This window comes from Argiope bruennichi, chromosome 5, assembly GCF_947563725.1.
Source record: "Argiope bruennichi chromosome 5, qqArgBrue1.1, whole genome shotgun sequence".
In the NCBI taxonomy this organism is placed as follows: domain Eukaryota; kingdom Metazoa; phylum Arthropoda; class Arachnida; order Araneae; family Araneidae; genus Argiope; species Argiope bruennichi.
The window spans coordinates 53,814,690-53,840,372 of NC_079155.1; the positions used below are offsets into that span (position 1 = coordinate 53,814,690).

The 25,683-nt window shown below is 31.4% G+C and overlaps 1 protein-coding gene across 1 annotated transcript; it reads right to left on the reverse strand.

Annotated features, from left to right (window-relative positions):
- LOC129968945 (chymotrypsin-like protease CTRL-1) lies at positions 1-24,904 on the reverse strand. Its single transcript, XM_056083310.1, has 9 exons — positions 24,759-24,904; positions 23,505-23,653; positions 21,630-21,861; positions 19,221-19,331; positions 14,006-14,228; positions 8,686-8,809; positions 6,735-6,891; positions 4,904-5,025; positions 1-230 (listed from the first exon to the last, which is right to left on the reverse strand). The coding sequence occupies exons 1-9, from the start codon at positions 24,817-24,819 to the stop codon at positions 42-44; spliced, it is 1,368 nt and encodes a 455-aa protein (XP_055939285.1). The 5' UTR covers positions 24,820-24,904; the 3' UTR covers positions 1-41.
- Between the last annotated feature and the right edge of the window lie 779 nt (positions 24,905-25,683).

The window sequence follows — 25,683 nt, forward strand, 5'->3', positions numbered from 1 at the left end:
TTGACACACAGAATATTAGATATTATCTAATATAGATTTATTTATGTATATTTATTAATAATCCTCTTGATCCAGTCTAATTTGAGAGCGGTGGTAGCGTAAACTGTGTGAGCCCCAGGTCCAGCACAGAGACCTCGGTTATTCAAATCGGAGGTGGTGACGTAGCTAGCAGCTCCCATCACGAACCATCTGTCTGAAATTTGGCACTGCAACGGTCCCCCACTGTCACCCTACGAAAAAAAAATATGTAAAAGAAAATATTAAAAATACAGAAAAATAAGAATGATTTTGGTGAATTTTAGTGCTGTTATATAACGAATCGTGTCAATATCAAAGCAAAAATTAGCGAAATTAAGATGTAATAAATATCGGGAGAATACTTGAAATCAAAATTTTACAGTAAATGTACCGTAGTAAACCAAAACCGTATTGTAGGAAATTGTGTTAATTCATCAAGTGTGAAAATTGTGCTTTTAAAATATTCTACAAGAATTAGAATATCAAAGAATTCATATTACAAGTTCTGAATTAAGTATCTTTGCAAATTAGAACATTCTGAATATACATTCAGAAAAACTGCGAAAATTTACAAATTCTAGGTTCACTATATAATGGTTCAGAATCACAAAAATATGCAAAAATGTAAGTGTCACTGGTTGAAACAACTTAGTTTGACTATGAATCTTGCTTACGACACTGAGTGGCCAAATTATTATGACCAAACCTTCACTATAACGACAGACAATCTTTGGCCCTTAATGCTTCCATGGGTTCTTCTTGGCACGGAAGAGTTTTTAGTAGATGGTATCAGGAATTTGAGGCCATATCTGATGAACTCCACTGTCCAATTATATAAATTACAACGGTACGTTATCCAGGTTCCTTATATACAGTTCAATTTCATCCCACAGATCATCAACTAGACTGATATCTGGTGATTGTTCAGACCAACTGTGTCACGTAAAGTTTCTGTCATGCTCTTCGAACCATCTGCGGACAATAACGACAATTATATAAATTACAACGGTACGTTATCCAGGTTCCTTATATACAGTTCAATTTCATCCCACAGATCATCAACTAGACTGATATCTGGTGATTGTTCAGACCAACTGTGTCACGTAAAGTTTCTGTCATGCTCTTCGAACCATCTGCGGACAATAACGACAATTATATAAATTACAACGGTACGTTATCCAGGTTCCTTATATACAGTTCAATTTCATCCCACAGATCCTCAACTAGACTGATATCTGGTGATTGTTCAGACCAACTGTGTCACGTAAAGTTTCTGTCATGCTCTTCGAACCATCTGCGGACAATAACGACAATTATATAAATTACAACGGTACGTTATCCAGGTTCCTTATATACAGTTCAATTTCATCCCACAGATCATCAACTAGACTGATATCTGGTGATTGTTCAGACCAACTGTGTCACGTAAAGTTTCTGTCATGCTCTTCGAACCATCTGCGGACAATAACGACAATTATATAAATTACAACGGTACGTTATCCAGGTTCCTTATATACAGTTCAATTTCATCCCACAGATCCTCAACTAGACTGATATCTGGTGATTGTTCAGACCAACTGTGTCACGTAAAGTTTCTGTCATGCTCTTCGAACCATCTGCGGACAATAACAACAATTATATAAATTACAACGGTACGTTATCCAGGTTCCTTATATACAGTTCAATTTCATCCCACAGATCCTCAACTAGACTGATATCTGATGATTGTTCAGACCAACTGTGTCACGTAAAGTTTCTGTCATGCTCTTCGAACCATCTGCGGACAATAACGACAATTATATAAATTACAACGGTACGTTATCCAGGTTCCTTATACACAGTTCAATTTCATCCCACAGATCATCAACTAGACTGATATCTGGTGATTGTTCAGACCAACTGTGTCACGTAAAGTTTCTGTCATGCTCTTCGAACCATCAGCGGACAATAACGACTTTATATCAGGGAATATTGTCCTGCTGGAAGTGTTCATTCTCCATTAACATAAAAGGATATACTTGATCTGCAGTAACACTTAACTACTCTTAGGCATTCAGACCTTGTTCCACAGTAATCAAAGAACCCAGAAAATGCCAAGAAAGTATCTTCAAAACCACAATATTGCCGCCACTTGCTTGAAGTGTTCTGTCAATGCAGTTGAGATTCATGCTTTCATGCTGTTTTCTTTTTTTTCCTCTTTTGTGCTGAATTTTGTTTGATGGTTAGTATAAGGTAAGTTCTTAACTACGGATTCTGGTGGTTAGGTATTTTCATTTCTTGGCTTTATAAGATGTGATTTTTACCTGTTACTTGTTGAGGTACAGAATCCTACCTATTTGTTTTGTAACGAACGGAATACAAATGGTTCCAAGTTTACCATAATGGTACAGGATCATAGAAATTTGTAAGATTTCTCATACTACTGAGAGATATGCATAAAAAAAAGAAGATATGAATAAAAAAAAAAGAAGATAAGTCTATTCAGATTTTCCCCATTTTGAATTCATCAATGAAAATCATCGCAGACTTTGAAGGCCGTATTTAGTGGTCTCAAGCAATCAAGCATAATGTTTCAGCAAACTAATAATTTTCATAGTTTTGCACTATTTTGTCTATAGGATAGCAAATTTAAATAAATATTATTTAAAAATGCAATGAGACTCTAAAACTCACCGGAAGAATATAAAGCTAATAAAAATAACTGAAAAAGAGTGACAATTGAGTCTTGGATACTAGATATTAACAGGTTGATAAATAATCTTTTAATGTTATATTTTTCATATATTCATTCTGCTGTATGCCTATCTTTTATCTTATAAGATAAAATTTGTTTAATTTGTTTGTAAAAATTGGCATTAGTTGTAATCTTTTCATTCCAAACTCATTTTATTGATGTCAACACTTCTGGATGACATTCCTTCAGATAAAAGGTTATACTTTCAGCGTCATTTGTATCATAATGTTAAAAGGTACTTTCGCGGCTGTATCCAACAACGACTTAATCACAATATGTTTAAATCGAATTTACTTGGGTAATTAATTATCGATTTGAATCTATGATGCATTTTTTATGAAGCAGATCTTTTTATTTTATAATTATTTTTTTTTCATCTCAAATACTTCTTTTCTTTAAAAGAAATTTCAATTTCTATTAAATATATCAAAGTAAATAATGCCTTTTTTTTAACCAGCCCAATTCATTTGAATTTTTTTTTAATTTAAAATTAACCCTGTAACAAATAGAAGCCCTCTAGCGGCGATATAGAGAAACAAGAAATCAATCTCCAGCCATCGGAAATGCAGCGTCGTTAGTATTTGTCTAAAATGATTTGTGTTAATTGTTTTCCCTCTGATTGTTTGTGACTGTAACTCATTAGATCATAATTATAATTTTATTTCAGTTAGCCGGCGTCTGTCATTCTCAATTCACTCAGTCACAATCCTAATTTTTTTAACAATATATTTCAACGTTATGGCACAAAAAGTTCCAGATTTTCAAAAAAAAAAAAAAAAGAAGAAGAAGAAGAAGTTGTAGTGGTGTTCTCGAAACATTCTCGTACACTCTCTGACAAAGATATTATCCCCTCCCCCCCATACTTGAAATTATGGACCTTTTGAAGAGGACTACAAATGTTATTCAGGACATTGGCGAACAATAGTTATGAAGCATTGATCTTTAAGACGACTTTTGTGCTTTATTACTGAATCTATCACATGATCCTTGGCGATTTTTTGGCTAATAAGCCACAGCATCTATCAGAAGATAAACGAAAATCAAATGTGCGCTTTAGTTTCATTGTATATAACCGACTGAAACCAAAATTTAACACAGAGCTACAATTGTAGTTACAAAGACATATATTTAAATCTCATACATTTGCGTTTTACGGCTATCGCAATTGCATGTTTGTGAAAGTATAGACGACAGACGATCAACAGCCTAAGGTATTTAAATTTAAAAAGTATCTACACTTAAGATGTTAAATCTGTATACCAAATTTTACTCATCCAGCTCTCTTCGCTTTCTAGTTATCGTGTTGACTTATATTTGGACAGACTTTATAACTTCCTCTGAATAGCTTCCGATCAAATTTTGATAGAAATCTACAAATTTGACTGAAAATATACCAAATTCATTTCATTCGTTTTTGAATTATCTTTGTTACAGACAGACAGATATACGGACAGGCAATCAGACATGATGCCAAAAAGACGTTTATCGAATTTTGAAAGGTCCAAAATTTTCAAATTCGAAATTTTTCCCGATTACAGTACTTACTTGATACTTCGCATACGAGAAAATAAGAAAACAATGACCGTCGTTAGAGAAAAATAATATTTTTGCTACTCACGATTAATTTTTTTGAAAGACGCTAACTAGAAACTTTAATTGTTCAATACATATGACCAATTCTTTCTGATTAAATGCTTTGACTGATATCTTTATCTGGAAATGTTTCAGCGTTAGGACAGACATGCGCCATTTCTAAACTGAAAGACATCAGAATGATCTGAATCCTATATCTAAGCAAAAGAATGACAAAGGCAGTATTTGAAAATGGACAATCAGAATTTTAAAATGTAATTAGACCAGCAGACGTGCTCTTTCCGAAATTATCTCACAAATGAAAGTGAGGTTCCTCTTCTCCTTCCGCATAAAACTGTGGGACTTTCACACTGCTGTAAACTCCCCGAGTGCGCAGATCTTTAGTTTCACAGTCCCACACATGAACGTTTTATGCATTGTCGTATACTAGAATATGCATCTTTGGCTATTCACTGAAACGAAATACGACCCAATTCACCTAAATTTGAATTTTTTTATGATAATGTTTTCTCTTTGTACACTTTGTATATGAGAAAGGGAGGAAAAAGCGGTTCTTACATGGCAAGCAGACAATCCAGTATTTCCGACGCACACCTGACTTAGTTCATTGCTGACCTGACATTTCTCCCGAGGTTGAGCAATTTGTAACGTTTGCTTTAACGCGTGCGAGGATCCAGTTCCTGAGGAAGAAAGAACATTTAAAAATAAATACTATTCTAATTGAAAAATAAAAAATTATTACATAGACTTTTCTGACCACTTTCAAGCGGGTGATTCTTTTTTATTAGCATATATTAATTTATAAAAATATAATAAGTAAATGGTTTAGTTTATTTAAAAGCCCATTTTAATTATTTATTATGTTATTTCAATTGAATTAAATCAAAGAAACTAAATTAAAGAGATGAGTTTTTCAATAAAATTATTGCCAGTCAGATAAGTATAAAAAATAAACAAATCTTCAGAAGAATTACTGTGTAAATGTAAGTTATTCAGATTATACATAAAGGACTTCTTAATTGTTTTCAAATTGCTTCATAATTCTTAATATTAATTCTATATGTTAAATTGCAATAAGAAATCAAGCATAAAATAAAGAAATAATACTTAGAGTTTTCTCCAAGAAATACTCAATTTGAGAAAATCTTGACAAACTTTACTGTTTTATCTTGATTTAAAGATAAATATTACTTTGATATAATATTTCTTCTATAAGTAATTCATCCCATTTATTCAATTGTTCAGTACATTCTCAAGAAAATTCAGAAAAAGGAAAGAATATAATTTTTATTTTAATCCCGTTATTTCAACCAATTTTTTTAACAAGCGGGGATGGCCTCTCAAAGTTTTCTTTCATATAAAGTGTTATCCCCTTTCTACACAAAGAATCTGCACATTTTGAAAGACCTTGAACGATCTCAGATCCTTAAGAATTTTCAGATTTTTATTTTCGGTATCTTCCATATGAGAGTTTTGTACTTCATAGTATAGTGAAAAAAAAAATATGAATTTTGGAGGCTTTTTTTTTCAACTGATTTAAATTAAAATTTAGCAGATAATTATAATTTTAAAAGCAAATTCACATGCTAAATGTGGTTTTTCTTTGTGCGCTTTTTTGATATGTATGAGAAAGTACAAACATCAGATGACCAACATTTCCACAGTTTTGATTCAAAATACGGTAAAAGTTTACACTTGAAGTGTTAACTCTGTGGATCGAATTTTATCCATCTAATTCTTTACTTTGTAGAGCTTTATTACTACTTTGTACTTTGCTACAAAGTATTTTGCTTTACTATTTACTTTTTGCGTTGTCCTTGCTCCTAACTTTGTAATTATCGTGTGCACATGTGTTTGAACAAACACGCACTTTACTGTGAACAAAGCAATGATAACGTACTAAATTTCATTCGGCTAGCTCAAAGCGTTTTTTGGCCTATCTTATTTACAGACACACAGGCAAATGTTGAAATTCAAATTTTTTGATCACTACAATACTTTCTCTTAGTGTACTTAACTCTTTGCACTCGGATATCTCCTCTCAGGAACCATTCGAGACGGTGAATGAATTTTGACGTTTTATTTATTTATTTTTGATTATTAAATATACCTACATAGTGATAAAAAGATGTAGATTAATTTTTCGGGGAAATCCAACTTAAAACAATTATATACATTTATTTTCGGGGGCTATAAATAGGCCCTTGTATTAAGTGAATAATTATCCGTAGAATTCCTTATCCGAGCGCAAAAAGTTAGCATATGAGAAAATAAAAAAATGAGTTCGCGCAAACTTTGTCACCAATGTATTATTTTTCGTAGATAAATAGCATTAGGTGCCATAGTGACAGGGTTAATATTATATGATTGTGAGAAAAGGAAACCATACCTCTAGTTTCTCCCCAGCCAGTTGCGTAACAATGCCAGCCAGGCAGAGGATTATGGCCGAAAGTGGGCAAGCACGCCGGATGAACTCCTGCGTTCAGCTGGACAGGCGCATTTAGTCTAATAAGACTGACGTCATCCAGCAACTTATAATTTTGTATCTGAAAAGGAAATCAGTGTTAAAAGATATTATAGAATCTTTTATCTAATGCAAATAAGAATAAATATCATATTAATATTAAATTTATACAATTTAAATTTAATAAATTTAAGTTGTATTAAATATATAAGTAATTCAAGAAATATATCAGAAAGATTTATTTCAGTTAAGAACAATCTCGGTCCACAATCGTCCACCAAAATCTTAAATATTAAGTCTTAATTTGGCATCTGGAAATTAATTCTTGGTTTTTAGAAATTGAAACTTATAAATATCGAGCTATGTTTAAATGCTACTCTTTCAACAATAGCACAAATAGTTGTTTCGAGAAAGAGCAACTTGGTTAATTTTAAGTTGACGGATTTCAGATCAGAAATATGATATATTTAAAAATATTAATTAAAAAAACTTTGTCTAAAAATGAGTAAAGCAAAAGAAAAAAAAAATTGAAACTGGCAGTAAATATTTAACAATTTTGTTAACTAATAATCAGCCTTTATCAACCAGATAGTTCTTCAGGAATATTGCCAATGTTTAATTTGAGTTAAATCTCTCAAGCAGAACTATATAGTTCCCCCAAGGAAGTATTTTTAAGCATCAAGGTGCGATAGATATAAAGCCGTTATTTTAACATCACACATATACTCAATTTACCGAGTTCCTAAACTTTCTTACTGGAATAAATCTTCTGACATCAAAAAAAAAAAAAAAAACTTTTAAAAGCGCAACTGTGTAAGGAATCGATTTTTTAAATGCACATTGTCTTTCGCATCATTGCAACTTCACTGTCTTTATGAATTTTCATGAAAAATGCGCAGATAATAAACAGAATTTTTCTTTTAACAATAGCAGAAAATATCAAGAATTAATATTTCATAAAACAATGAAAGCGGTTTGAATTTCATTATCATTATGAAAATATTGTTGAATATTACGCAAAAAATATTTTTTAAAAGTTTTTAAAATTTAGAAAAATTGAACGGCAAAAGAATTTTGTTATAGAAAAGATACATTTTTAATTTTTGAAAGAGTTAAAATCATTTTTATGCACTCATATTTTTGGAAGTTATTTCAGAAAACTCTAAACTTTTGCTTAAATTTAGATTAATTAATTTTAAATAAACTACATTCGCAACTTCTAAAGTGCATTATGTTGAATTAGGTAGCTCTTGGTCTAATGGTTTGATCTGTTAGAGAAACCACGCACGTAAGAACATTTTCTCTTATAAAAATGTATAAATAAGCAGTAAATAAAATTTTAAACAAGTAATGATGATTAAAATTAAAAGTTAGCTCAACAGGCTGTCTAAAGGATGGCAGCTTCCACCTCCAGTTGATTTAACCCTTTAAAGGGCCATTTTTTTCTAGTCATATTATGTTTAAATATTTTTAGGCTTGAAATTAGAATAAGAAAAGGGATTCATTTAGCTTATTAGATAAATTTAATTTGATTAATTAATTTGGTTAATTAATAATTAAGTAACAAATCAAGACACATCATTTTGTCTGAGATAAAGAATTGAAGCATTTAATCTTCTGACTTACTAAAAAAATTTGTCAGAACTTATGCCAACCTACATAATTTCATACAAAGATTGATAAATTTGGTGGGAAGCATACTTTCCACGGCCCTAGAAAGGGTTGAATAGAAAAGAAAACATATTTTTTTCTCGTTCAGATTTTAAACTTCAGGTGAGCATCTGAACATTCTAACTAAACATGATTTGAAACTTAAATATTTGTAGCTTTACGATTGAAATGTTTTAAATTTTTATAATGAAACGAATTCACTCACATCAGCTCCTAAAAGCTCAGGATAGGAGATCACTTTGGCACTCATTCGAACTTGCTGGTATGGAGTTTTTGTGAATTTCCCGTGGGATCCGAGAACTATCTTGATATCTCCTGGGTTAGCTTTCCTGTTCAAGATATCAGATAATGATCAGAAGAAGATAGATATCTACAAGATACTTCAGTAAAATTCGTTATTAAAGATGGATAAGAAAATCACTGTGAAAGATATGAAAAAAGTGGATAATTGTAAGAAAAATTACTGAACCTTTTCTACACTTCTTTATTCATTTATTTATAATTTTCATTTGGAGTTTGTTTGTTTTTTTAAGAATCGAAAAAAAAGCTAATCACCTGAAATATTTGTTAGAACAAATACGTACCATTAAAATTCTGGGATAAACTCTTTCGGAACTATATTTATATATTTATTTATTTATTTGAAATAAGCATGCGTCAGAGACTGACTTCATTTGCAGAGCGCATTAATCAAAAATACACAAGAAACAAAGCAAATTAAAACACATATAAAAAAAGGACAACAAAGAATAAAGAATTACAAATTTCTGAATCATATGAGCCGTTTATTTTGAAAGTGGGGCAAGTCATTTTTTGATATTGCGAGATATTTAAAGGTCTGCGTTTCAATAAATTTTAAAATATTGGTAAGTATTAATAGATATATTTTTTATATTTTGTGGTACCAGATAATGTAAGTTTGTAATCTAATAGTGTTTACAATGCTGATTAAAAAAATAAGAGTTTTATTATAATTAAATGGACTTGCCTCACTTTCAAAATTAATAAATTATAGTAAACATACATTTAATTCGGAAATATTTCAGTTGCATCAGCCTTTTTGTAAAAATACTGTTAAGAGCGAAAAGCGATCTCCAAAATACTAGAACCTGATTTTTTTTTTTTACTTTAAATTGTTTATGTATGAAAGGATCATAATAAGTTTTATCTATAACTAACATTATATAATTATTTTTTTCAAAAATGGACTTTCTCCACGTTCAAAATAAACTGCTCATATGTATCTGATTAGATGCAGATCTGATGCAGACCAAATTGGATGCAGACTTGATGCAGGCCTAATCAGATGCAGCTCTATTTAGATGCCGATCTACATAGATGTAGATCTGATGTGGGCCTTATTAGATGCAGATTTGAACATATCCAGTTATTTACAGCACTAAATATATGCAGATGTAATTAGATGCTGTTCTGATGCGGGCCTAATAAGATGCAGATCTGATTCAGATATAATTAGATACAGATCTATATAGATGCGGTCCTAATAAGATGCAGGTCTATTTAAATGTGGATCTCATGCGCTCTTAATTAGATGCAGGACAGATGCTGGCGTAATTAGATGGAGACCGGATTCCGATCTAATTAGATGCAAACTTGATGTAGATTTGGATGCGGATATAATTAGATGATAGATCTGATGCGGGCCTAATTAGATGCAGATCTAATTAGATCAAGTTATATGCAGTTCTACTTTGAGGTAAGTCTAATGCAGGCAAAATTAGATGCAGATCAAAATAGATCTAGTTACATGCAGTTCTAATTAGATGCAGTTCTAATAAGATGCAGGTCTGGTGAGGTTCTAATTAGATGCAGTCTTGATTCAGATCTAATTAGATGCAGGTCTGGTGAGGTTCTAATTAGATGCAGTCTTGATTCAGATCTAATTAGACGCAGTCTTGATTCAGATCTAATTAGATGCAGATCTATTTAGAGACGGGCTTATCAGATGCGGATCTGATGTCAGCCTAATTAGATGCACATCTTATTCAGATCTAATTAGATGCAGGACTGATACAGATCTATTTAGATATGGATCTAATTAGATGCAGGTCTGTTGAATATCTATTTAGATATGTATCTAATTAGATGCATATCTAATAAGGTGTAGGTCTGATTCGGGCCTAATCAGATGCAAACCTGATTTAGATCTAATTAGATGCAGTTCTATTTAGATGCGATTCTAATTAGATGCTGACGTGATTCAGATCTGATTAGGTTCGGGCCTAATTAGATGCAGTTCTATTTAGATGCAGGTCTGGTGCGTTTGCAATTAGATGCAGGCCTGATTACGACCTAATTAGATGCAAACCTGATGCAGATTTAGATGCGGGTCTAATTAGATGATAGATTTGATGCGGGCCTAATTAGATGCAGATCTAATTAGATTAAGTTATATGCAGTTCTACTTAGACGCAGGTCTAATGCAGGCTTAATTAGATGCAATTCTAATAATATGCAGGTCTGGTGCGGTTCTAATTAGATGCAGGCTTGATTCAGATCTAATTAGATGTAGATCTATTTAGAGACCGACCTTATTTGATGCGGATCTGATGTCGTCCTAATTGGATGCACACCTGATGCAGATCTATTTAGATATGGATCATATTTGATGCAAACCACATACAGACCTAATAAGATGCAGAATTGATGCAGGCCTAATTACACGCCGCTCTTTAGATGCAGATCTGATGTGGGCCTTTTTAGATGCAGATCTGATGTGGGCCTTTTTAGATGCAGATTTGAATATGTCTAGTTATTTACAACTCTAAATATATACGGATGTAATTAGATGCTGTACTGATGCGGGCCTAATAAGATGTAGACCCTATTCAGATATAATTAGATACAGATCCATTTAGATTTGGTGCTAATAAGATGCAGTTCTATTTAAATGCGGATCTCATGCGCGCTTACTTAGATGCAGGACTGATGCTGGACTAATTAGATGCAGACCAGATTCCGATCTAATTATATTCAACCCTGATGCAGATTTAGATGCGGATCTAATTTGATGATAGATTTGATGTGGGCCTAATTAGATGCAGATCTAATTAGATCAAGTTATATACAGTTCTACTTAGATGCCGGTGTAATGCAGGCTTAATTAGATGCAGATCTAAATAGATCCAGTTACAAGCAGTTCCAATTAGATGCAATTCTAATAAGAAGCAGGTCAGATTCGGGCCTAATCAGATGCAGACCTTATTCAGATCTAACTAGATACAGTTCTATTTAGATGCGGATCTAATTAGATGCCGACCTTATTCAGATCTGATTAGGTTCGGGCCTAATTAGATGGAGATCTATTTAAAGACGGGCCTTATTAAATGCGGAACTGATGCAGGACTAATTAGATGCAGTTCTCTTTAGAAGCGGATCTAATTTGATGCAGATATGAGCCTAATTTGTTGCAGATCTAATTAGATATATTTACATGCAGTTCTATTTAGATAAAGATTTGACGCAAGCCTAATTACATGCACACCTGACGCAGATCTGTTTAGATATGGATCTCATCAAATGCATATCTGAAGAAGGCCTAATTAGTTGCAGCTCTATTTAGAAGCTAGTCTAATTTGATGCAACTCTGATGCGGGTCTTATTAGATGCAGATTTAATTATGTCTAGTTACTTGCTTTTCTAAATAGATGAAGATGTAATTAGATGCAGACCTAACTGGATGCAGTTCTATTTTGATCATATCAGATTCGGGCCTAATTAGATGCAGATCTGATCAGAGATAGATGATGCTGTAGAGACAGACACACACGATGCCGTATTATTATCGAAACATAAAATTAAGATATACTTTTTATTATTTATGAAACACTATACAACCATCGATTTTCATTATCAAAGAGAGATAGATAGAAACTATCTCTCTAGACTAGATTTCAGACATGATATCAAAGGGCCACATTTGCTTCACCATACAGCAAAAGGAGCTAAATTTTGCCGTTATATAATCTGTCAAAAATAATTTCAAACTAAGAGGGACTTGCACCACTTTCAAAATAAATAGATTTTCAATACTGTTAAGAGCTAAAACTGCGATCTCCAAAAATACAAGAATCTGATTTTCTTTTTACTTTAAATTTTTTATGCATAAAAAAGATCATAACAAGTTTTATTTATATTACTATTATCTCCATTTTTTTCAAAAATGGACTTGCCCCACCTTCAAAATAAACGGCTCATATATGAATAAAAATGTAAACAAGTAGCAAGGGTCAAAAAGTAAAACACACATACAAGCACAATAGCAACCAAAAGCATGAGTACACATAAATATCACAATATGCATAGCAAAAAATAATATGTAGACAAGAATTTAAAAAACCTATAAAGTCAATAAAAAAGAAATAAGGTCAAGTAGATTCTGATCCTTTAATTCAGAGTGTTTTATGTCGACACGTTTTCCTTCCGCAATAACTTCTTTTAATTTAGATCTATAATGACGGTTTGGATAGCTTGATCAAATGCTTGTCATACAACAGCAAAGAAAGCATCAGTTTTCAAAGGTTTCATATCAAAGTTTAATCATCCACAGAAATCTGTAAAGTAACAAGTATAAGCCTTCTGAATGTCCGGCTCAGAATTATAACTAGAATTTTTAATGTATCCTAAAACATCCATAACTGGAAAAAAAAAATTCTTGTTAATGTTTTCAAATAAAGAGTGATCCAAAATTGACGCAAGATTTGAATTTGCCCCATTTGTGCAGTAGCTGTTAGCAACCTTAATAAAAAACCATTTGACACCTGACAGTTTAAGGTTAATAAAAATGGAGCATTACCCTATAGAACAACGTATTTTCATTGTTGAACAATATCTCAAAAATAATGAAAATCTGGCGATCACACTGAATTGGGCCCCCTAGATCGTATGATTTAACACCAGTGGATATCTTTTTATGGGGTTATTTGAAGTCAAAGATCTATTCCAACAATCCCACAAAGCCCGCGTACATTGAAGGAGGAAATTCAAGGCTTTATCAACGCAATTCAGCTACATTTATGCAAAATGGTCATGGAAAAAATCCGACCAAACAGTGCATATGGGCAGCAAAGCCATGGAGGTTATTTGCCCTGTGTGTTATTCCATATATAATCCTATCCTTTTACTTTACGATTCAATAAAAATATAACAATTTAAAGAAAAACCTTTTTTTTATTTAATTGAGATCTAGCGTCATCACCACGTTGTTCTATAGATTAACGCTCCATTTTTACTAACCCTAAACTATCATCAATCAAATTGATTTTTAATAAGATTGCCAAACTATTACTGCAGAAATGGTGACAAATTTAAATCTTCCGTTAATTTTGGGACAGCTTTTAGATTGCTATTATATGAAGATCGAATGACGAAATTTTAAACCAGAAGTCAGTTTGATATAGCGGATAGCGGATACGCTTATTAACAATCTAAATAGGAAACAAAATATCGATATAAATGAAATATATAATCTTAAATTCATTTTTTAACAATTCTGATGAGCTTACCCAACAACGCAATGCGTAGCTGTGAGTACCCATAATGTATTGATGAGCGTTCCGCCACAGAAGTGCCCATTCGGCTCCACAGTGGCCGTTTGCAGGGACACTTGCCAAGGCCAGCTGTTAGGGACGGCCTCCTCACCACCCACCATCCGGTCTGTGCCTTGGCGGGTGTTTGGAGATATTTTGGGGGTTCCACAGTCGCTGGGTGTGACCACCAGTTGATGATCTTCAGAAACGAAATCATTTGAATTATTTTCTTTAATTTACTACCAAAGACCAAAACATTAACTATGCATAATGCGACAGCAAAATGAACGAAATTAAAAACGTCACCAGAGATACAAATTTGTTCAATTCACCGATTAAATAATTATGAAATAAAAGTACATTTTTACTTTTTTGTATCCATTGAAAATTGCTATACATAGAGAAAGTATAGCAATCGTCAAAATTTACGAACTCGAGATTTTGACGAGACTCCACGTTTTAGATCTCCCTGTGTTCAAAAAACACAATTTTGGAATATGTCCGTCCGTCTGTCTGTCTGTCCATCTGTGACAAGGATAACTCAAAAACGATTTGAGGTTGAAATTGGGTATACGGTCTTTTCACCAAATTTGCAGATATCTATCAAATTTTGAGTAAAATCTGTTCAGAGGAAATATGTCTGTCCAGGCTGTTCGAATACAAGTTAATACGATTACTACAAAACGAAGAGAGCTAGATAGATAAGGTCCGGTACACAGATTTAAAACTATAGAGTAGAGACTTGTCAAATTTTGAGATAAATTCATCCACGGGATGACTTTCTGTCAGTCTTAGAAATAAGTATACGCGATATTTCAAAAACGCAAATATATCAAATTTGATATGGGATTTTGTGACCATAAGTGCAGTTTTGTGTTAAAATTATGCTTCAATCGGTTGAGAAAAAACATATATCAAACACGAATTCGATTTTTGAAGATTATTAACAGCATGCCAGGGATTCATCGTAAAATAGCTCGCCAAGGATAACAAGAAGATAGATTCAGTAAAAATGCTATATTCACGCTAAAATTATTGTACGCCAGTGCCATGTTATAGACGTTCTCTGACATCATAAATTTATGAGAGAGTATGCGAGAAAGTTTTGGGGAGACTCCTCCAGCTGGTTTTCATTTGTAAAAGATTGTTACTTATTTGAAAATTGAAGGCTCAATCGCATAAAAACACAAAATGTCCAATGTTTAAAAACGAGAATATTTTCTGCCTGCTAACAATAATTTGCAATATTCTTTCACGCTTTCTCTCTCCAAAGGTTCTCCCTTTCTTCCTTTACTCTCTCGTATACGGAATATATAACGAAAAAACATTGTAATCTTCCCAAATTTAGTCTGTTGTTGTTAATTATGGCACTTTAGCCGATTTAAGCCTAAGGGGGAGCGCCTCTTGTTTTTATCGTAGAGCCAACTTGGGCCAAGAGTACGACTTAACTACACACACGTCACAGCCCTTTTTACGGGGCGGACTTCATTCTCGCATTTCATTCACAGATCGTAATTTAGACCTGAATCAGAGAACGATCACTCCTGATCCGATAGCCCCAGTGGTATTACTCTCGACATGGAGGACTTTGTGACCACGACAGATTTATACGCGCGTCAGTCACCAAGCACGCGGGGAATCTTCGGCCGGCGGGGTTCGAACTCGCAACCTAAGGGACGCGAATCCAACGCTCTACCAACCAGGCTACCCGGCCTAAATTTAGACTTTATATTTTGATGAATCACCAGATTTTAGACCTCACTTTGTCTAAAAAAAAAATCGTTATTGATTCCCTGTTTATCAGTTTAAGAACCAAATAATTCACGAATTCAACAAGATAGAAAGATCAAATTTGGTAATCTGGTTTTTACACCAAAACTGGACATTTCAAGATTTTTGAACAAAATACGTTCGTTTAATGGTCCGTCTGTGTCGATATGAAAATAACTTAAAAATTCAGAAGTGTGAGATTTGGCATAAGATTTTATTCCTAGAATTCGAGATCAACATTCAAATTTGGAACAATTCCATCATTCAACATACTGTTTGCCGATCTATATTCGCATGCATATGAGCTCAACCAATGGGAGTGATACGAGAGTTTCTCTTATACTGTCTAATAAATGCACTTATGTATTACTAATTACCATTCATGAACAATGGTAATTAGTTGGCAATTAATTGTTGGGGTGCTGTTAATACACAAGTACCAGAAAACTGAATGTCTAATGTGAACATCTTTTATACAACCAAATATACATATTGAAACCAAAATTTGGCATAGACTTACAATTGTTATAACAAAATAACTTTAAAAATTTCACGTATAAAAGTCTTTCATTTGTTCGGTTATCGTGTTTACATGCTTGTGAAATTACAGAATGTCAGATGATCAACGTCTTGACAAATATTGTTCCAAATGTTATAGGTATCTGCATTTTAAATGTTAAATCTGTATACCAAATGTCATTCATCAAGTTCTTTTTGGTTTGTAGTTATCGTATTAACTTATATTCGTACAGGCAGATAGGCAGACATCCTCTGAAAAAAAATCTCAAAATTTGACAGAAATCTACAAATTTGTTGTAAAAGTTAAAGTGTTTTTGAGTTACCGTATTCATAGACATACATATTTGCAACACTGTGTTTCCCAGATTGATGGAGATTCGAATGTTTAGAAAAATTTCGATTTCGAACGTTTTGAATGCTTCCTATACAATAAAGTAGAAACTAAAAAGACAAATTTTATTGTATGATCTTTGATTTAAAATCGTATACATCAGTGTCTAATTTTAGACTATATCTGCCAATATATAAACGGCTTGTTCCTTTATTTTTGTCTGTCCTTATAAGATGTAAATTCGAAAACACAATATGGGACCTTCAAATTCTAGGAAGATAAATTTTTCTAAGATTTATTTAATAACCACCTTTGGCGATCAGTTGGTTTGCTGGGAATATTAGCTATTTTTAATTTCAATTAAATCTGTTATGTATAACTTCGATTCTCTCACAAAAACTATTTTCAATTATCAAATTGTGACGAAAATCGAATCATGTTATTTTAATAGCCATACACAAGTTTTGCGTATTGTATACATCAATCTTCCTATTGGAGTCAAATCCTATGACATCAGAATGGTATTAAAATTTAAATTTCTAATTTATTTATTTCAAAACGAAAGTTTTCTTTTACTGTAATGTAATTTCGCTTTCTCAATTCTCATGTAAAAACGAATGGTAGAAAATTTAGACAAAAAATTAAATTCTAAAAGACTGCCAAAATTTAGTGAAAAAATTGCATACTAATAAGTTATCGTTGAGAGGACAATTTTTAAATTTTAAAATGGTGTAAAAAAATTTTATGCTATAATATTTTCGGAAATTATCATGGAAAAGCAGTACAATCTTTGGATTTTTAACGAATTAAAATTGATTAAATTTCAAATATATCGATTCGAGACGCACATTTTCATCCTTCAAAACATATCTGTGCCACACTTAGTCATTGCCTGTTCTGTAAAACACCAATACGCATACGTCATCTCCTTTATTAGTAAAAGATATTGATAATGGCAATATATCAAGTAGATGAGATTGTTTATAGGTTCAAGTAGATGAGACACGTGACTGCCGGTTTTGAATATACGTATTACTTATTTATAACCTTTTTTAATTTCGCAGCGATATTCTAGATGTGATGGAATAAATAAAAACCAGAAATAGATAAAGTATAATTTCTTATTTCCCATACTCTTGTTATATTTTGGCTGAAACATTTTTAAATGAGTTTTCTTGACCTTTTATCGGTCAAAAAGTTTAACTTCACAATTTACACATTTTTAACTCTGCATATTCTTTTCCCTATGTACCCTTTGATTGGATAGTCAATAGATTGAAACACACACACACACACACACACACACACACACACACACACACACACACACACACACACACACACATATATATAAATATATATAACTTTGATGGTAATGAGCACATTTCAGGAAATTGTTTTAACACTTTAATAAACTAAAAATGAAAAATGAAATGAATTTTTTTTCCTTCATTTTAACTTGCAAAAATGCTTTGCACATTTTTTTTTTTATTTTATCTTAAAATTTCAAAAAAAAATTATCTTTTAGTCGATATTAATTTTTTGCAATATGATTTTTTTTTATTTTAAATTAATTTTTTTAAATGTTTTGAACTTATTTTTATAACATTACACATTTGTGAAGTGACACTTGAATCGTTTTCTTTGTTGATACAAATATTTCACTTTCACTTTTTTCTATTGTTAATGACCTTGTGGTGAAAGCTTGTAAGCCAGTTAACAGCTACGTTACAAGGGCAATTGCTTTTGTATTGTGGTCATGTTACTCGGCTGCGAACCACAAGGTCGCAGGTTCTATCCTCGCTCATTCCAATCCGTAACAACCTAAATATGAAGATTCGGCTTAATTTTTCAGCATTGATTCTTTTTCATTATTTAACTTAATTTTAATACTAATTAAGCACTTATTTTTTTTCTTCTTTAAAGCTTAATTTTTTTGCTATACTTCTATATTATATTTAACTTCAGAATTCTTGCTATTAATATTTTATTATGGTAGGGGGGTTTTCCATCCATTGTTGATGATCCAGATATGAAAATTCGGTTTATTTTTCCATGTTGAATAGGTTTCAGTATAAGATTTGCATTTAATAAAATAAATTTTTTCATATGGTACAATTATAGTTTAATTTTAGAATCAAGCAACGATGAAAGATTTTAAGTTCACCCGTTCTTAAAAACATTTCTATAATCTATAATTGCTATCTGTGGTATAATTGGACGTGTAAAAGTATTGATAGGAAATTAGGAAATTGCAAAGCACATTGTACAGAACGATGTAAGGCTTCTAAAATAGTATGAATTATATGTTTATCGAATGAATATATGCTGTGTAAGAATAGTATAAATTATATGCAGTTTAATAGTATTTTATTGAAGAAGCTATTAAAAACATGTTACACAAAATATTTCATGGAAATTTTCAGTTGCCATTAATTCCGCGAAATAAATGATAGACGAAGACGGCTTGACTCTAATATTCGTTATTTGTCTACATTCTGAGTCATTAACTATGATGCAAAATATTTAGATTTATACATTTAAATAACACAATACAAATTTCGTACTCACTACAGCCTTCTTCATCCGTACCGTCTCCACAATCATCCACCCCATCGCATACTTTGCTAGGGTTGTAGCAATTACGATTGCGACACACTTTAGTGCCAGGTTTGCAGAGTTCTGGAAAAACGGATAAGCTCACTTCGAAACCAGTTCATACATTTTTAAGAATGTTAGTCGATAAAATGAAATCAATTCTCCAACTATGTAAAATAGATAAAATGATGAATTTCCGAGTTCATTATTGTTTACTTTACAAAACTGCATATGTTAATACAATATATTCTTTATAATGATTATTTTTGAAACAGAATAGAGTGATGTTATATATTTTGAGTAATAGAATAAATTATTAATGTAAGTGACAGTTCAAACTCTCATTGTGGAAAAAATTAATAAGTATATCTTAACACATGATTGAATAATCTTAATTGGAAAATAATGTATTTAAAAATAATTAATGCAAAGTTACAAGTTCCAAAAATAATAATATAACTTACATTATAACTTTGAGTGTTTGTGATTTTATGAACTCTATACTTAGCCCTTAAAGAAATGACATGTTTTCGCCATTAAAGGACCAGCATCTAATTCCTCTTCATCCATCGGTAGAGGATTAAATTTAAAATTGCCAATTTCAAAAAACTTTTTCTTAAATTTTTAACATTCAAAGACTTATATAAGGTATTATGATTACTCATATAGTTTTCTAAATGCTATCATCCTGAATATTCATTAACTAGGTCATAAACACTCAACGAAAAAATTTGTCATTTCATATTGTTGGGCACCCTTATCCAAGGCCATATTGAATAAAATGCCGAAGATGCCGCCATGCAAGTAACTAATTCTCTCGGTGTTGGAGGAGTATGTCCAGATAAATATCACTTTTACCAATGAAAGTACATATGACTGTCTGATGACGTGTGGGCTCTGTGCAGGAGACCCATTTCTCATTAGAACTCGGAACGATTTTCTCATAGCGACGACCAGTCATTCGTATTCATTTGTATAAATTTGAATGAAATGGAGATAATCATACGAATCGTAAATTGTAGCAGTAACAGAGGTTAATTTAAAACAAATAAAAAGACAGAAATACAGATTTATTTTCATTATAGCATAAAATAATTATAGAATGAAGATGCAAAATTTGAAATTCATAAATGCATGAAATATTTATTCATTTTAATCACGGTTCATTAGAAATGGGCATATTCTACTATATGAAACAATACTTTGAATGATGTGAAAAATTACACTTTTTTTTGTTTGTTTGTGTTAAAAAATATTGCTGAAAAAATTAGGAAATACCCAAATTTTATACAGTCCAGCGTTTCTATTGCCCTAGTAGCACACATATATTATACAAAATTATATATTACATAACATTTGCACTATTGTATAATATTGTTGAAAATTGAGTAATATAATCCCGCACAATATTGTACAATACAGCGAAACAGGATATGCAACATGAAAAAATCATTTCTAGTAAATTATTTTTGACATACTAACATTTTAAATAAAATTTATACCCTTCTCTTGCGACCAGCATTTATTTTAATCCAATCTGTAGTTACTTGGGAAACAATCCATGATTTGTTAGAAGGATAATCCCTGATGAAATAAAACTGAAATATTAATAAAGAAATTTTTCAAATTTCATTAGTATTTCAGTTTTAGTTGCAGAAATGGAACCAACTTACTCAACATTTTAACATTGCAAGCATATTTTATAGGAAAACAATAAAACAATTTTTTTTAAACAATTTATTGTATAAAAATTAAAACGTTTTATTTTTTCAGAAATACATTTACTAATTCAAATAACACAATAAATGATAAAACACGTAATTTAAAGTATTTTTCTAACTATGCATATATTATCTAACGATTTAGATATTATCTAATCGGACCACAATTAAAATAGACATCCTGCATATAATGCTGCTAACTTTGCTGAGTTCACTAGTTATTCTAATATGTAACTTCTGATTAAGTCTTGCTGTATTCGGAACGAGTGTACTTTTTTTTCCTCGCTACCAGCTCTTTCTGAAGTTTATGTTACTTTTAGCAATCCTTACTCTAATTGTGTGAGTAAAAGAAAGTATTTCCTTATATCCTGACTTAATATCTAAATTAACTTTTGCTAAGTTCCCATTTTTAATAAAATACTTATTAAATATATTAATCAAAACGTTTTTAACCAAGGAAGTAATGATATTTTGTCTTTTAGTAGTGCCCATTTATTTTCTCATTTACATCTTCTCCACCCAATACTCTGTTTTCCCATTATTGACTGTTTCATTACACCATTGCATATCATGCCAATGTTTCAATTTTTCTCAGATAAAATCTTTATTTCCTGTATGAACAAAAACATTTCCAAACGAAAACTGAATTGATATTACTTACGCATATTAGGACCCGATTCGTATTCTAAAAGATATCCTTTCCCTCCTTGTATGAAATCGGTCTTGAAAACGAGATTAATTTCGTTATCGATCGAAAGAATCGGTCTTGGGAGCTCATGCCCACAGAAAGTACCCAGGACACCACGATAGTTTTTCCCATAGATGACAAGCTGGTCTTGCGTACATCTGGATGACAGATCCAGGTCAAAATCTTTGAAGGTCACTTTGATCCTCTGTAAGCGGTAGAATAGTGTGGCAAGATGGTTAGTTGCAATTTTAAAGTATAAATTTAAAAAAGTTTGAAATAAGAACAAAAAGAACAACTCTTAGCACTGCTCTGAACTAACTGTAGGGGTTGCATAAAAACGTTTGGCAAATACGAAGGAAAAAAAAGTGATGCATTTGTCACCGATAGAAAAATGATCAGTAATAAGAGTAATTAGTAACTTTTTATTTACTGATAGTCTTCCTGTGATATTTTTAGTTCATAACTATTCCTCTTTTATAGTATCGATAATGTTCGAAGTAAATTGTAGTCCTTAAAACTACAACTGGATGATATTAATAAAAACAGCATTTGATATGAATACAACTGTTTTCAATTATTCAAAAATTATAATAACAGACAGCCAAGTGAGCGCGTACCTACGCATTTTTGGACAACACAAGAAACATAGTTTGTGTCTGTTTTAAAATTTACTATTGCATACTTAATACATGCGAAAATTTTAAAAAGTATGAAAATGAAATCTGCGTCTCTTAAATAATTCTATCACAACTTTGATGCCAGAAATTCATATATGAAAAAAAAATCAAATATCAAACAAAAAAATCAAATATGAACGTAAGAACAGAAATTCATATATCAACAAGAAAATTTGAAATGGGGGGGATATTTTTTATTAAATAATTAGTAATTTTAAATACTGAAACTTCCAACAAAAATGCATATTTTCACTTATGCAAAGAACACGTCATCCCTTAGTTTCTCAATGTTTGACACACAATAAGCACTTTATCGTCACAAATTTCTTTAACATTTCTAAGCCAATTCCCTTACCAAATTTTTTGAAAAAAATTACAAAAAAATCATCAAATTTTTATTTTATTACTGAATATAAAGAACTGAAGCAAAATAAAATACAATGATTTTATGTTGAATGTTGTTGTTTTTTATTACAGATGTGAAAGCATACAGTTTTATCAATTTAATCCCCCGAATTATCTCGGGCGAACGAAAAAAGTTAAATATTCACTATATCTAAATCCTAAGTTCACTATATCCAAAATCCGACTCTTCGTAATTATGTCTAAAAAATCATCTGCATCGCTTCCGTACACAATTACTATTTTACTATTTTTTTAAATCTTTTTCTGCATAACTATTTTTTTACTTAGCCAGCAATTGTTGTACGTTCAAATGGGAAAAACACGTGTACATTCCCGCCATCCAATGGCAAAGCTCTCCATCAAAACTTCGCAAACTGCCAATCATAGCAGAATATTTTCTTTCTTTTAAGTTTCAAATTGAGTAAAAAAATGATAAAACAAATCCTACTGATAAATTCTGCAACTCACTAGTTTTCTCAAGATAATAATTAATTGTCATATATACGAACCAGAGATAGCCCGGGATAATCATGCTAGCGGTAAAACATTTTTGTTTCTCAAGCATTTTGTCCCAGAAAGAACTGCAAATCTAATCCGAAGTTCAAGCCGTTAAGGCATAATTTAGTCCAACATTTCAATGAGAGGATATAATCAAATAATGAAAAATACTTGAGAAAATCAGTTCTAGTAGGAGTAATCAAAAGTAGAGATTAGCTTAATATTTCAGTTCCAAATTGTTTTTCTAAAATGTAAAATAAAAACTAACGTGTCCAACTGGAGCCTTTATTTTATACTGACAGAAGAGATTGGGTGGGTACTGCGCCCTCTGACCATACAGAGGACTAGACAAATTTCCTTTACGAGAAGCGTCGTACTCATGATATCCAGAACACTGGTAATCATCCGTTTCGCCAGCTGCAAAGAGATAGGACCAATTAATCGAAAGTAAAAATAACAATTCAAAAATTATATGTTAGTATAATATTGTTTTTAAACTGTAAATTACATCAATGTTATTTGCACGATGTAGCACCGAGCAAAAGGTCATTGAATACATAGCAACGAAACTACAGTAAATGTTCTTGAAAGTGAACTGGCAATGAGTTTAAATATCGAATATGAATGAGGAAATTAATTGATCTATTTAAATGTGAACAAAATCAAATAATGATCACATTTATATACTGTAAAACGCTGGGGATGCTACAATTCCGTGTTTTCTATGCCTGATTCACCCATAAGCAAAATACTTGTGCAATATTATAATTGTTACAGGCTGACATACTATCTGTAATTTACATGATGAAATTTTTTTTTCAAAAAGCTATGCGCGACAAGTCATTTTATCTAGAGCTGAACAATTTAACAGGCAGTTAGTTATTTTTTGAATAACAGGTACTTACCAAGAAAGGATCCTCCAAAATTTTACTTTTTCCTTTAATTAAAATTTTAATATTTATCTTCAATAATTTTCGCTTTAAAATTTTGCCCAAAATTTGCTTCTACGTCGTTTTTAAATTAAAGATATAGGCTCTTTAATGATACCATCTTTATTTTAAACAATTTTATCTCTACTTCCAATAAATTTTAAGTATATTTTACAGCAATATTTTTCATCTTATTGTTAGTTTATTATTTGCGCAAATTATGAAAATACTAAATATATATTTTATATGGACATTTCCTTTGCTATACAATTTTTTTAAAATAAAGATATACGAATCAAGCCTGAAATATTATCATGTTACGATGTATAAGACTGGAGCTTCAAAGTTCTTTTAATTTTTTTTCATTCAATATATTGAATTAAGAATTAAAAATTTTAAATAATTAGTAACAATAATAATTAATGAAATGTTAATAAAATAATTAAAAAATAATCAAATGATTTAAAGATCGCATGAATGATATATGAAATACATGAATTTTTAAATCACAATTCGTAAAAAACGCACGAAAATACATGAATATTTCAGTCACAATTTAAACGTTTTATTTTTAAAAAATCAAATTTTTTTACCTGCTAAAGTAGCTAGCAAAAGAAACTTCACCACAATACTGAAGAACAGCAACCTGATCATAGTTGACAGTAGTTCTTCTCTACTATGAATGGATTTTGCAAAAAGTTTATTACCGCAAAGGTTTTTCCTCAGGTGAAAGATTTCTCACTTGCTGGTTTGTGTTCGAGGGAAACAATACAGCTGCTGTAGATATTATGCCAACAAAACATAAACTAAATTTTCAGGAAGATAAATACACAAAAGGGTACACTTCTTTATCGCCAAATACATTAAAGGTCACAAAAATGATACATTGACATTTGTTCATATCATATGATGACATTTTACTGCTTTATTAGAGGAATCAATTAAAATTCACAAAAAATTAGATGCTTTGGAATGTGTTGGTTCTTTCTAGGTAGTGCTCCCAGAAGGAGTCATAAAATAACTTTCCCTGGTTTGGAGGCCTCTGGAATTAAAAATAATGAACAAAATAAGACAAGCACACAAATGGATCAAACAACCTTTCTCTGGTTTTTGAGTAATAAGTCAATGGGAATGCTATCCTTAGCATTTTCTCATATAAAAAGAATTATCTCTCTACCCAGCATAAAATTGTGAGCCTTGGTAATCATATTTGGGTCATTTGATAGGAATCCACATTTTAGAAGCTAAACCTAAGAACCAAATTTTATTTATCTAGTTCTTTACTTTTTGTAGTTCTCGAGTTCACTTGCACTCAAACATACATATACAAACATAAGCATACATAAAGCATGCATGGATTTTGTTCAAAGTTTAATATAAATCTACAAATCTGGTGTTCAGATAGTATATCAAATTTTAATGGTCTAACTCAAAGCGAGCTATCGAGTTCAGAAACAGATATTATTCCAAAAATGTGTTTTATGGATTGAAGGGGGTTTGAAATACGGAGATACGTCA